The sequence below is a fragment of the Thamnophis sirtalis genome, unplaced genomic scaffold (genome assembly GCF_051295495.1).
Source record: "Thamnophis sirtalis isolate CommonGarterSnake01/CBP01778 unplaced genomic scaffold, rThaSir2_p1.2 scaffold_2, whole genome shotgun sequence".
Lineage (NCBI taxonomy): Eukaryota > Metazoa > Chordata > Lepidosauria > Squamata > Natricidae > Thamnophis > Thamnophis sirtalis.
In genome coordinates, this window is record NW_028261382.1 from 99553794 (window position 1) to 99568138 (window position 14345).

At 49.3% G+C, this 14345-nt stretch overlaps 1 protein-coding gene across 1 annotated transcript; it reads left to right on the top strand.

Moving 5' to 3' along the window:
* Nucleotides 1–262: 262 nt before the first annotated feature.
* Nucleotides 263–6705, top strand: LOC148049020 (placenta-expressed transcript 1 protein-like). Its single transcript, XM_087706503.1, has 4 exons — nt 263–614; nt 2066–2276; nt 3940–3998; nt 5350–6705. The coding sequence occupies exons 1-4, from the start codon at nt 446–448 to the stop codon at nt 5598–5600; spliced, it is 690 nt and encodes a 229-aa protein (XP_087562629.1). The 5' UTR covers nt 263–445; the 3' UTR covers nt 5601–6705.
* The last annotated feature ends 7640 nt before the right edge of the window (nt 6706–14345 follow it).

Sequence of the window (14345 nt, forward strand, 5' to 3'; positions counted from 1 at the left end):
GAGAAAACTTTCCACTCTGGAGATGCAGACCCAGATACAGAAACCAAAATAGAAACTCTTGGCAGAAAACCAGCTGGGCTGCTTGGAGGACTAGCGAGGAAGGACTACATCTCCTCCACGTAGACCACGCCCGCAAGGCAATCTCAGTCATCGTTACCTTCTCCCCCTTCCCCACCCCTGGGGGGCTCCCATAGTCTCATAGGTCATGTGAGTTTCGTTCAGCAGCAGCAGCAGCAGCCGGGCAAGTAGAGCACCCCGATGTGTCACCATCGGAAAACCTCCCACCGGGGAGGGTGTGAGAGGAGAAGGAATGTGCAACCTCCAGAGCATATAAGAGCTTGGCTGGTGGCCCGTTTGCCAAAGATCTCCAGGGCTGACCAGGTGAAGCCTACTGAGAAGAGAAAGAGGAAGAGGACAGAAGAAATAAAGGAAGAAGATTGGGAAGATGGCTTGGCTGAAGTTCACGTTTTCACTCTTCTCCCTGGGGGCCCTGCTGGTTTCGCCGGCTTTCTGCCAACCACCCGCTTGCGAGGTGGTCAAGAAGACGGTGCCCCAGGGCTCCTTCCGGCTGGACGTGGAGCCCCGCGATTATACCCCCAACGACATCTATACAGGTAAGGTGCCGATTCACGGCTGGCCCCGCCTTGGCTTTGGTTCTTTGGTGTGGAAAATTCCCTCGCCATTATTTCAGCTCTCCCTGTTAGTATCCGCCTTCTGGGTCCAGGGAATTAATAGAAGAATCGTTCCAGGTTTTATTTTGTTTTTTTTAAATCATCTTTGCAGAATTTAGCATGCCCCAAAGGGAGTTTGAGGCATGCAGGGACTCGAGAACGGAGGGAGGAAGGAAATCGCAGGGCTTCTTATGGTTGCCATTCACAGAATCGGAGAGTTTGAAGGGAACTTGGAGGTCTTCTAGTCCAACCCCCTGCTCAGGCAGGAGACCCTTATAGAATTACAGAAAAAATAAAGCTTGAAGGGAACTTGGAGGTCTTCTAGTCCAACCCCCTGCTCAAGCAGGAGACCTTTACAGAATTACAGAATAACAAGAGTTGGAAGGGGCCTTTGAGGTCTTCTAGTCCAGCCCCCTGCTCAGACAGGAGACCCTTACAGAATTACAGAATAACAAGAGTTGGAAGGGGCCTTAGAGGTCTTCTAGTCCAGCCCCCTGCTCAGAGAGGAGACCCTTACAGAATTACAGAATAACAAGAGTTGGAAGGGGCCTTTGAGGTCTTCTAGTCCAGCCCCCTGCTCAGACAGGAGACCCTTACAGAATTACAGAATAACAAGAGTTGGAAGGGACCCTGGAGGTCTTCTAGTCCAGCCCCCTGCTCAGGAGACCCTATACCACTCTGGCGGTCCAGTTTCTCCTTAAAAGCCTCCGGTGGTGGAGTACCCACGATCTCTGGAGGCAACCTCCGTCCCAGTGGTTAATTGTTCTCACTGTCGGGAACATTAACGTGAGGAATAGGCGAGGACTGTTCTTCGCCACGGCCCTCCAAGCAATGCAGAATTCACGGTGCGATGGGTAAAAGGAGAAATTGCAGCATTGCAGTTTTGTGGAGGTAACGCGGGAAGAGCACCTGGCCTAGAAAAGTTTCTAGGCGTTTTCTTGGCAAAAAAATAATAAAAACCGAGTCACTAGAAAGGAGAATCGTGCGTTCGATCCATTCCAAAGCGTCAATTCTCCATCAGAAGAGAGCGTTAAGACACCGGGGCAATAAGGAGAGGAAGGTTTCCAAAACGCCACCGAGGCAGGTTGGCTGGCTTGTGCCCCTATTGCAGAACGGAAGACCGAGGCCAGCTGTGAAAGCGTTCGGCCTGCTCTCTTGGTTCCCCTGTGGGCGTCTTCCCCATTTCACAACTTTTAATGCCAGTCCAGGCTTGGTCGAAACGCAGCCTGGACTGAGGGCCCCACCTTGTGAGTCAGAGGCAGCCCACAGGCGAGGAATGCTGGAGATCTCAAATCCCAGGTTGGAATTTCCCTCCGGCATCTCAAGCGTGTTTGGCTTCTCCTTCCAAACTCAAATTTTCCTCCTCTTCTTCTTCCTCCTCCTTTCCTTGGCAGTATCGATCACCGGGGCAGAGAACGCCTCTTCCGCCATCTTGCAAGTTGTGCCTTCGGCGGAGGACAACAGTGGGGGGCTGTGGGAAGAGGGGAGCCTGCTGGTCCAGTGCAGCAACACTGACAGCCTCATGCAGAAAAACCTCTCCGGGTCCAGCATGAGGACGCGCTGGATTTCCTCAAGCAACACCAACGTTGGATCGGCAGAAATAAGGTGAGGGGTCCCACATTGGGGAGGTGGGGTGGGGGGGGGTGGAGAGGAATTCCTCCGAGGAGCTGGCAGAGGATGCTTCAAATGCTCAGGTGCTCCGTCTTTAAAGGAGGCAGGAGGCACACAAATGCATGTGCCTGCGCATTATTATTATTATTAGTATTATTAGTTAGTATTATTAGTATTATATATTTGCCATAATCCTGTGTGGAAAGTGAGGCTGAAAGATGGAAATCCCGAGGGCCAAACACAGAGAATGGTTTTTCAGCCTAATCTCTCCCTCCCTCCCTCCCTCCTCCCATTCCCACATCCTTCCTTCCATTCCCATCTCTTTCCCTCCTTCCTTCATTCCTATATCTCTCCTTCTTTCCTTCCTTTTTCCCCTCCTTCAATTTCCATTTCCTTCCTTCCATTCCCATCTCCTTCCTTCCTTCTGTCCCTCATTCCTATATCTCTCCTTCCTTCTTTCCTTCCTTCCATTCCCTTCCTTCCATTCCCATCTCCTTCCTTCCCTCCCTCATTCCTATATATTTCCTTCCTTCCTCCTTTCCCTCCTTCTATTTCCATTTCCTTCCTTCCATTCCCATCTCCTTCCTTCTTTCCCTCCCTCATTCCTATATATTTCCTTCCTTCCTCCTTTCGCTCCTTCAATTTCCATTTCCTTCCTTCCATTCCCATCTCCTTCCTTCCTTCTGTCCCTCATTCCTATATCTCTCCTTCCTTCTTTCCTTCCTTCCATTCCCATTTCCTTCCTTCCATTCCCATCTCCTTCCTTCCTTCCTTCCCTCCCTCATTCCTATATATTTCCTTCCTTCCTCCTTTCCCTCCTTCAATTTCCATTTCCTTCCTTCCATTCCCATCTCCTTCCCTCCTTCCTTCATTCCTATATCTCTCCTTCTTTCCTTCCTTTTTCTCCTCCTTCAATTTCCATTTCCTTCCTTCCATTCCCATCTCCTTCCTTCTTTCCCTCCCTCATTCCCACATATTTCCTTCCTTCCTCCTTTCGCTCCTTCAATTTCCATTCCCTTCCTTCCATTCCCATCTCCTTCCTTCCCTCCCTCATTCCTATATATTTCCTTCCTTCTTCCTTTCGCTCCTTCAATTTCCATTTCCTTCCATTCCCATCTCCTTCCTTCCTTCTGTCCCTCATTCCTATATCTCTCCTTCCTTCCTTCTTTCCTTCCTTCCATTCCCTTCCTTCCATTCCCATCTCCTTCCTTCCCTCCCTCATTCCTATATATTTCCTTCCTTCCTCCTTTCCCACCTTCAATTTCCATTTCCTTCCTTCCATTCCCATCTCTTTCCTTCCTTCTTTCCTTCCTTCCATCCATGCATCCAAGACTAGCTTATACCATCTGCCAGCTATGGAATTGTTTCATTCCTTTTATGATTAATCAGCGTTTTAATACTGTGGCTCTGAACACCAGGAAATGCCTTGTATGAATCCCACAAATAACTGAATACTCAAGCTTGCTCTCCTAAACCATTCTGCCTCATTCTGGTACAGGATGACAGGAAGCCGGACATTTGAAACTAAAATTAAACAGTGATTCCTGCTTTCCTAAATTCTGTGCATAAAAACCCTAACAATGATTGACTTTCTCATGATCCAGCTTCTCTTCTTTTTCTCAACCCTGTCTTTTTCTGCTTGTCTGTTTGCAAACAGAGCCTTCGTCACCTTCCTCAACGGAACTACCCTGCTCCAGACCAGGACCCTGGAAAAAGGTAATTTTAGCAGGTTCCTGGGGGAAAAACAGCTCAGGAAAACAGGGATATTTGCAACATGATTTGGAGGTGATTCAAAGCACTGAGTAAAGCTAGAACATAATTAAGTGGAAGCATTTCCATTTGTGCCGTGTTGCTCTCCTTCCCCAAGACAGCTTGGGAGGCTGGGGCATTTTTAGGGGACTATCAAAATGGTCAAGAGGGAGTGGTGCGGTCACCTAGAGGTGGAGTTCTCGCCTCACAGTGAGGAGGCTGTGAGTTCAATCCTAGGTAGAGGCAGGTATTTCTCTCTCTGGGAACAATGAGAATATGTATCTGCTGAACAAAACTCCGCATTGGGGACAGGAAGGGTAGCTGGCCATTAAAACATTCTGCTAACTCCGTTCAGTTGCCCAAACTCCACCCCATAAGGGATTATGGTAGAGGTGAAATCCTGACAGGTTCTGACAGGTTCTGGAGAACCGGTAGCTGAAATTTTGAGTGGTTCGGAGAACCAGCAAATATCACCTCTTCCTACTCAAGAGCAGGTGTCAAGGGTTTCTAAAGATGTCTGGTGTCAAGGTTCCAAATAGCATCCGAAATTAAATCAGAGTCCAAGGCAAAGGATTCCTCAAAGTTCCAGTTTATGAAGAGAGCCATGTTGGCACATCTGGGAAAACCAGACTCTGAAAGCTTCTCAATTTTCCTCACCAAACTTAAAGTTCAAGATCTTGCCCCCACATCCACAAGTCCATCCCATGGTCCAATCTCCCACTGCCATGCTGGTAGCTTCTGCCTTCTCTGTAGCCGCTCCGACCCTATGGAATGAACTACCCCCAGAGATCCGGACCCTACCCACTCTCATGGCCTTCCGAAAGGCTATTAAAACCTGGCTATTCCAGCAGGCCTGGGGCTGTTGACCTCTCGACCGAGGTCCAGCCCCGATTAGACTGGGTGCATGATGTGCTTCTTTTAATCTGTTCTCCTTTGTTTGTTTTTAACTCTTTTTAAAATTCATTTTCTGTAAGCCGCCCGGAGTCCTTCAGGATTGGGCGGCCTATAAATTTAATAAATCCAATCCAATCCACCCATCCAGTTCTGGTCAGGTGCAGAGACAAAGGATGACCTTGGCTTTCTAGAAAGAATGTTGTTATGGCTACATAGCATCTAACTCCATACAATTCCCCCCTCCCATTTTCCCACCATAGAAAAGGCATAGTAGAATAATAGAAAGTGTGGCAGGCCAAAGATTCAAAAGAAAAGATGGCGGCTGGCCTAAACATCTGGGCTGACATCACAGGAACAGTAGCTCTCCCCATTTCTCCATCAGCCAAAGGACTCATCTAACCTTGCTTCCATTTTTCCTTCTCAGAGGCGTTCAGCTCAATGTCATCATCTTCCGTCTCCCGGCCAACCAGCAGCACCGGCAAGCCGACTCTTCTGAGCAACCCTACCGATGGTCACCGCCACATCAACTCCACCTCATTCCACCACAACCTAGCGTCTTCCCACCAATCCACCAAAGGTCCACACAGTTCGGTCTCGGTGACCCAAGCCAGCTCGGTCCTTCTCGCCATCCTGCAGTTTCTTTCCATCTCTCTGGGATACAAGCTCTTGGCCTGAGCTCCCGTCCGTGTTCGCGTACAACCAGGATTTGAGAACTAACGGGCTGGTTTTCTTGGGAACTCAATAGCCCTCCTGCGAAATCCACTTCCTTCCTCCTCTCCCTCCCAATCTCCCTTTTCTGAACTCAGAGGCTGAATCCAGAACCCGTTTCAGCATCTGCCTTGCCCAGTGTTGAGATTCAATTCTTTTGAAGGAGCCGAGGTGGCGCAGCGGTTAGGGGTGCAGTACTGCAGGCCACTTCAGCTGACTGTTATCTGCAGTTCGGCTGTTCAAATCTCACCGGCTCAAGGTCGACTCAGCCTTCCATCCTTCCGAGGTGGGTGAAATGAGGACCCGGATTGTTGTTGGGGGTGATATGCTGACTCTGTAAACCGCTTAGAGAGGGCTGAAAGCCCTATGAAGCGGTATATAAGTCTAACTGCTATTGCTATTGCTATTTTTTTACTACCGGTTCTGTGGGTGTGGCTTGGTGGGCGTGGCAGGGGAAGGATACTGCGAAATCTCCATTTCTTCCCCATTCCTGGGGCCAACAGCCAGAGGTGGCATTTGCCAGTTCTCTGAACTACTCAAAATTTCCGCTTTAAGAGATCAAGGCATAGTGAGTTACTTAAAAGCCAACCCATTGCTTCCCCCGATTCAGCTGCTTGAGGCAGAGTGTGTATTTACTTAACAGTAAGAGCAAGTAATTCTGGTCCAAAAGATGCAACTGTTGTTTTAAATGTATAGGACTACAATCTAGGCAAAAAAATGCCTCTTTAAAAGTAAGACACCCCCCCCCTCCCCGACCGTCCTCTTGCAAAGAGCTTTTCCATTCTCCATAGCAAGAAGAATTCCGGAGGGGAGGGGGGGGTGCGGAGGGCACACGAGGGCATTCGAGGCCCGGATAATCAGACTAAAAGGGTGAAATCACTGTCACAAACTGGAACTGACATCCCTCTCCACCCCTCAGTCCTGCAAAGATGCTGACCGAAGCATTTCGTAAACAGGCCCGATCGGACAAGACAATCGCCCCTTGACTGCCAAACGAAATACACATTTGAAAAGTTCTCAAACTAAACTCTTTCATCTGTTGGTCCCAACGACCATCTGGATTGCGGATCCTTCACAGCAGCGAGACTGGGGTGGGGGTGGGGGTGGGAGGAATCCTTTTTTTAAAAAAAAACACTTTCTGCTATTTAAATCCCCTGCTGGTAAAGCCTTGCCCTGTGTTAGAAAGGGGGGGGGGGAAGTCTTTTTTCTTTTCTCCAAAAATAACTTGGGAGCTGCTGACTGCTTACTACTATTACTACGGGTCTGAAGAACTAACTGTCGTTAAGATTTGGAGAAAAAAGAAAAGTGGGGGAGGCCAGAAGAAACAGGAGGAGGATTTTAGAAGCTCGCAGTCCCGATGTTGGGACTTCCAAAAGTTCTCTGCGTGGTTGTTGTTGTTGTTGTTGTTATTTTGTACATACTGTATCTTTGGGAAACGTATTTTGAAACTCCATTGTGCTTTCCGAAGCCAATAAAATATATTCATAAGACCTGGTGCAATTGTGGAGTCTGGTGGGGAGGGAAGGGGGGGGAACGATGGTACGACGAACTTCAATCGCAAGGGCAGTGTGGTGGCAACTCGAAGTTGTCTGGAACGAGCTCCCCGTTTGAAATCCGGACCCTTTACTACCCTCCCGGCCTTCCGTAAAGCTACTAAGTCCCGGCTGTTCCGGAAGGCTGGGGGCTGTTGAAGTATCCAGCCCCACTTCGTCTGTGAATGTTGTCGTGTTTTAAATTGTTGTATTGTCTTATTTATCCACTTCCCCTGTTTTATTGTAAGCCGCCCGGAGTCCTTCGGGAGTGGGCGGCATACAAAACCAATAAATGAAATGAAATGACATTAACTTCCAGAATTCCCAGGCCAGCAAAGGAGACGGATGATTAGTTAGAACCTTAGGACCTTCTCTTAACGGAGCGTTGGGTCCTCCTAGGTTTACGTTCTCGTCTTATTGCAGTGTTTCTCAACTTCGCAACTCTTAAGATGTGTGAACTTCAACTCCCAGAATCCCCCAGCTGAGCATGGCTGGCTGGGGAATTCTGGGCGCTGAAATCCACGTAGCTTACAGTGGCCAAAGTTGGAAAAAAACCTGGCCTTGTCCCAACCTGATGGTCTCCCAATTTTGTTGGCCTACGGTTCCCATCAGCCATCTCCCAATTTAGGAAAAATCAGAACCCAAACATCTAGAGACGTGATGTCGAACCCATGCCACGCGTGCCACATGTAGAGCCCTCTCTGCAGGGACGGCAGCCATCGCCCCAGCCCAGTTCCACCACGCATGTGCACAAGCCTCCCAGCTGGTTTTGGGGTCTCTGCTGCGCATGCTGAGGGCGGGACGCATGCCAGCGACACGTGTGAGCCAGGGGTGGGTTTCAGGCGGTTCGCGGCGGTCCCCGCGAACCGGTTGGTCGGCGAACCCGGAAGTAAGTAACTTCCGGGAACGCCAAAAGATCCACCCGCCCGCCCGCGTTTCTTACCCGGTTTTGACGAGTTCTGCGGTTCCACGTATGCGCAGAATGCATACAGCGCCTGCGCGATCCTCCAGGAGCAGCTGGAGCATCGCACAGGCGCTAGTACGCATGCGTGCACTGCGCGTGTGCACGAGGACGCCGCGAGAAACCCACCCCTGGTGTGAGCATACAGGGGGAAGCGGGGTGCGCGTGCATCAGGCACTTGCATTGCATTTTGGGGGTTTGTGCATGTGCAGGAGCCCCGTTTTGGGCCTGGAAAGCCTCCTGCACCAACCTGGAAGCCAAAAATGGCCGGGGCGGGGGGGGCAGGGTGCATGCACGGGGGATGCCTATGTATGTGCGGGGGCTCTCGCATTGCATTTTGGGGTTGTCCCTTGTGCTTTGCCACCAAAAAGGGTTCCCCATCACAGTCCTAGAGAGTCCTGCTTCCAAAAGTCCAAAATCTGGAGCCCGATTTCACCCACGTCGTAAATTTCTCAAGGTCGCGGAGGAAAAAGAAAACAATCAGAACTAACAAATTCCCCCCCTCCTCCCCCCCCCCCCAGTTTGAATTATTCCTCCATTCAAATGCACAGAAACGACTTTCGGTGGCTTTTCCCTCCCCGAGGCTGCTCCCTTTTTTCTTTGCTAATGACTCTGCAAGCCGGTTTCAGCCAGAACACCCCACCCCACCCACCCCCAGCCAAGCCGACCCACTCGATGTTGACATGCATTTAATCCTGCCGAATAACCATTGCATTTTTATTGCCTGGCAGAACGCGGGGCCCATTTTAATGAAGGCTTCCATAACTGCAACGGCTTGTGGGGGGGTGCAAATTAACCCGAAATGCCCTTTGATTTCGTGTCAGAGGCTCCGCGATGGACAGGAAGCCTCTAGTTTCTGCTCCAGGACACAAGGGGGCTTTTCTGTTTCTGAAAACTGAGGGATAGTTCGTTTTAATTCTCCCGTTCTCCCACTGTATGTTCCTGCAACAGTCTAATCTAGTGCAACGGGCACTAGAAGCAAGAGGCAGAAAACTATCAGAACGCAGCTGTTGGGGTTCCAAATAGCATCCGAAATTAAATCAGAGTCCAAGGCAAAGGATTCCTCAAAGTTCCAATTTATTAAGAGAGCCTTGTTGGCACATCTGGGGAAACCCGAATCTGAAGGCTTCCCGGTTTTCCCCACCCAGTTGAAAGTTCGTGATCTTGCCCCCCACACCCTCCCACCCACAAGTCCATCACATGGTTGAATCTCCCACTGCCACGTTGGCAGCTTTCACCCATCCAATTCCGGTCAGGTGCAGAGACAAAGGATGACCTTGGTTTTCTAGAAAGAATGTTGTTATGGCTACGTATCACCCAACTCTGCATCATCCCCTCCCCCCTTTCCCATTTTCCCACCATAGAAAATGAATCGTAGGAAGTGGGGCACGCCTGCTGAAGTCCAAAAGGAAAGTTGGTTTGCAGGCCTGACGGCAGACCTGAACTAGCAGTCAGAAGTCATGGTGGAAATTCTTCCATTTCACAACCTATGGACAGACTTCAGCACAGCTTCCATTGGGAAGCTGGGACTATCCTAGACCAAGCCAAGGCCAGAAACGCCGGGGAGTGTCTAGAACAGTGTTTCTCAACCTTGGCAACTTGAAGATGTCCGGACTTCAACTCCCAGAATTCCCCAGCCAGCATTCGCTGGCTGGGGAATTCTGAGAGTTGAAGTCCGGACATCTTCAAGTTGCCAAGGTTGAGAAACACTGGTCTAGAAGCCAAGCACTCTGACCAATTAGCCTTCAACAGACTCGTCGACATAAACAATATCTGTAGCCTGTGCAAAAGAGACAATCAATAAATCAAAAAGGGGAACAAAAACACCAAAGCACCTCTCCACCAGGTGAACATAGATTAACTCCAAGATTAACATTAGGCCAACAACCCGTAGCCAATACCTCAAACGAGAAACTGCCAAACAAGCCAACTGGGGGTGGGTTTCTGCCGGTTTTACTATCAGTTTGCAACCCATGAGCAATGCGCGTGCACTCTTCAATGTACATTGTTCTGCGCAAGCAGTTTACAGTGAAGGCTGCACAAGCGGAAATCCAAAATGGCGGCGGCCCAGTAGCAGCAAGGGAACCGGCTCAGGGACGTGGCAGGACTGAGTCGCCGCCGGTTCCGCGACCCAGGCCTGACTTCCACTACCGGTTCAGCCCAACCGACAGCAGTCCACCTCCAAAGGCAACATTAAACAGCCCAACCAAATGACCTTAACCACCCAAGAGTTATGACCACCCAACCATAACCGACAGGACAAACCATTAGAATATAAGAGCAAACCCACTCCTTTCTAGCACTGATAATGTTACCTAGTTGGGTCATGAAACATCTGCAAGAAAACAACCGAGCTCAGAAAGCACCAAGGACCCCACAGTCCTCCTCCTTCTCCTCCTTCTCCTCCTCTTCTTCCTCCTTCTCCTCCTCTTCCTCCTCTCTGTAAATCCCTCTCCCTTCTAGCACTGATGATGTTACCTAGTTGGGTCATGAAATGTCTGCAAGAAAACCCCCAAACTCAGAGAGCACCAAGGACCCCACAGTCCTCCTCTTCCTCCTCCTCTTCCTCTTCCTCCTCCTCTCTGCAAATCCCTCTCCATTCTGGCACTGATGATGTTACCTAGTTGGGTAATGAAACGTCTGCAAGAAAACAACCGAGCTCAGAGAGCACCAAGGACCACACAGTCCTCCTCTTTCTCCTCCTCTTCCTCTTCCTCCTCCTCTCTGCAAATCCCTCTCCCTTCTAGCACTGATGATGTTACCTAGTTGGGTAATGAAACGTCTGCAAGAAAACAACCGAGCGCAGACAGCACCAAGGACCACACAGCCTTCATCCTCCTTCTCTCCTCTTCCTCCTTCTCTTCCTCCTCCTCCTTTTTGCAAACCTCACTTCCTTCTGGTACTGATATTGTCTAGATGAGTATGAAATGTTTGCAAGAAAGCAACCAAGCTCGGAGAGCAACCGAGGAGTCCTAATTCTGCCATCCTGTACATTGTTTTCTTTGAAGCAACTGCCTTGATTTGCACAGCGCCAGCATTCAAACCATCTTGAGATCAGGGCTTCTCAAAGTTGGCCACCGTTAGAGGTGAGGACTTCAAGTCCCAGAATCCCCAGCTTTTTGCAAATGACGAGCCCCTTTTTCGTGGCACCTGATGCCCTTGATTGTAGACTGAAGTGAGTCCTTAAGTGGCCCCAAGCCTCTTTCCAGGCTAAGGGGCTCTAAGGTCCCGCTTTTTGACCATCTCCTGCCACAAAGCGTGACAATAGCCCCCTCCCACCTTCAGCCCATCCCTGCCCGGATGATAAGCTGCTGAGTCACTTCGCCCACAAATTTGTCCAACTGGGTTTTTAAAACTTTTAACAAATCTTTCAGCAAAGCTGGCCTCCCTCCCCAAGAGCCTTCGAACGAAATGAGAAACTTTTTCCCCATTTTTTCTTTTGTTTGCTCCGAGTCTAATTTTGAAATTGTTCACTGGCTGAGATTTTTGCCTTTGTTCTTCTCTGTTCGTGGTCCAAGGTCCGCTCTGCAAAATGTTGATAAGGTGTGCAAATAGTTTGGGAAATACATTTGGAAAACAGCAGAGTTTAGAGGAGACGGCTGGTGGTTTGGTTTCCGATTTTCATAGGCAGCGTTTTTCTTTTTTTAAAAAAATATATACTTTTTTTATTTTCCACTTTCATAACATATAATCTCATGTATACTATTACATAGCCAATATCCTATTGTATTAAGTAGTAACTACATCAGTTCCAGAAAGATAAAAACCCATTATTAGCTCTTCTGCTCTCCATACACCTCTTTCTTCTACCTCTCTCCTACCTCCTTTCTTCCTTCCATCATCCTTTCCTACTCTACTTCCCCTTCCTTTCTCCTTCTCCTCTCTCTTCATTCCACTCCTCCTTATCCTCCTCATCTTCCCCCCCTTGCCCTCTCTCCTATCCCTCTCTTTCCATCTTTCTTCTCTCCTCTGTTTCCCACTCTTCCTCTCATTGGTGTATTTCAGCTTCTGAGCAAATTCCATTCTATGTTGATGGTATTTATGCTTCCATATCCATAGAAAGTTTTTATTTTCCATTTCCATAACATACAATCACATGTATACTATTGCATAGCCAATATCCTATTGTATTAGTAGTAACTACATCAGTTCCTCTTGTCATCAACGCCCAGAAGATAAAAACCCATTATTTGGCTCTTCTGCTCTCCATACACCTCTTTCTTCTGCCTCTCTCCTGCCTCCTTTCTTCCCTCCATCATCCTTTCCTACTCTACTTCCCCTTCCTTCTCTTCTCCTCTCTCTCCATTCCACTCCTCCTTATTCTCCCTCTTCCCCACCTTACCCTCTCTTCCTATCCCTCTCTCCTCTTTCTTCTCTCCTCTGCTTCCCACTCTTCCTCTCATTGGTGTATTTCTGCTTCTGAGCAAACTCCATTCTATGTTGATGGTATTTATGCTTCCATGTCAATATACTTAACATATCTCAGTGTTTTTCAATGGATGCCAAGACTGTAGAACTTCGCCCCAGAAGCTGCCCCTAAGTTTCCCCATCTCGGCCACTTTGAGGCATGGACTTCAACTCCCGTCTCCGTGTGACATTCAAGTCAGAAGCATCTCGTGGGGCATCAGATGGACCCCTTGCGTGCTGAGCCATCCCTGCCAAAAGCAGCAGCCTGTCCTTACCCATAGTATCATCTCATTCTGTCTGAAGCACCCGTGTTTAATTTGGGAGGCCCTTGGTCGCAGTCAGCTGGCTCCCAATTAGTCACTCGCCAGTGAGCGGAACATCAACAATTGTGGCTTTTTCAAGCACCCCGGGCATGAAGAGGCCAAATGTGCAGCAGCCAAGATAACAAAGCACGAGCAGGCCCCCTTTCTCTGCCCGTGGTTGGCATCTGTTGGCACTTGCTAGAAAAACCTCCGACGGGGGCTGGAACTGAAGGGACCCCTGAAACCGACACTTAACCACGGAAGAAATACACCGTCACAAAGCCTGCAAAAGACCTCGGTGGTGGGTGTCAGTTGGTACTTCATTTAATAATCAGGAAAGAAACCACTCAACTCCATTCGCTTGAAATCAAGTGTACTCTTACTAATTACAAACGAATAGTAGCGAAGCAAAGCTGAATCTGGTTAATTAGGCGCGAAAGCAAAGAATATCATGTATAGTTCAATCCCCTCCCCTTGGCACCCCAGTCCATAGTCCAATTATAATGCACCCAACTGTCAGGTGGGAGATATCTTCAAAAAAACATCACCAGGATGGAATGCCGGACAGTTAACCTTGGCGGGAAACTCCCTTCCTCCGCATGCGCAATGAGATGGTCAGGCCAGCGTCTAGAATCTTCCTCCAGCACATAATGATTCCCTTCCCAAATACCATGCACCCCCCCTCCCCGTTTCAATGGCAGCCGAAGCAGCAGCAAAGCAGAGGCTGACAGCGGGCTTCGCACCAGGTGGGTTCCTACCCGCCTTGGTACCGGTTCGCTTCGCGCACGGGCCTGACGTGAATGCGCAATTCACTGTCAATTGTTCTGCGCGTGCGCAAAGACCATTAAAAACTCATAGAAAGCATGCCGGCAACGGCAGCAGAGACTGGGGAAAGGGTTCGGGGTGTGTGGCCAGCCTGGGTCGCTGCCAGTTCTGTAACCCAGGCCAAATTACCGCTACCAATTCGGATGAACCGGTGCGAACCGGTAGCAACCCACCTCTAGTTCTTTTTATGACGCCGTTTTAGCATCAGGCGTTAGTTTAATGCTGCTCCTTTCCTTCTTTGCTCTTCTCCTCCCCCCCCCCCCCAATTTATATTTCTCCGGGCGAGCACTCGTGAATGGGACTTTTCCCCCAGAAAGCCAGGCATAAATGTTTAAATCCTTCCTTTTTCGATTTATAACGTTCAGGCATGAATTATGGGAAGCCGTAAGAGGGCTCGAGTCCCTCTTGATCGGCGCACACGACAGGAATGGAAGCTCCGAATCCAGTTAGCCAGGGGTGCTGTGTCATCTTAGATGACAAAGAGTGCCCGGAGGGCAGGGAGGGCATGAACCTGGAAAGGTGCCCAGAAGGTCAATACCCTCAGAGATGGCTTCTCCAGGTGGGTCATTCCACCTCCTGCTTGGCTCCATGGGTGGTGGGTAGCCGATGCATCAAGACTGAAAACTCTAGCGTGGCCTAAGTGAGCCTCTGTCCCTTTGTCCTTCAAAATGTGCTGACAATCCAG

What these genes read in the sequence shown, in the direction of transcription:
- LOC148049020 (XM_087706503.1), top strand. Translation starts at nt 446, where the DNA reads ATGGCTTGGCTGAAGTTCACGTTTTCACTCTTCTCCCTGGGGGCCCTG. An exon ending in GTTGGATCGGCAGAAATAAG is followed by an intron (nt 2,277 to 3,939) that starts GTGAGGGGTCCC and finishes GTTTGCAAACAG; the next exon opens with AGCCTTCGTCACCTTCCTCA. An exon ending in GACCAGGACCCTGGAAAAAG is followed by an intron (nt 3,999 to 5,349) that starts GTAATTTTAGCA and finishes TTTCCTTCTCAG; the next exon opens with AGGCGTTCAGCTCAATGTCA.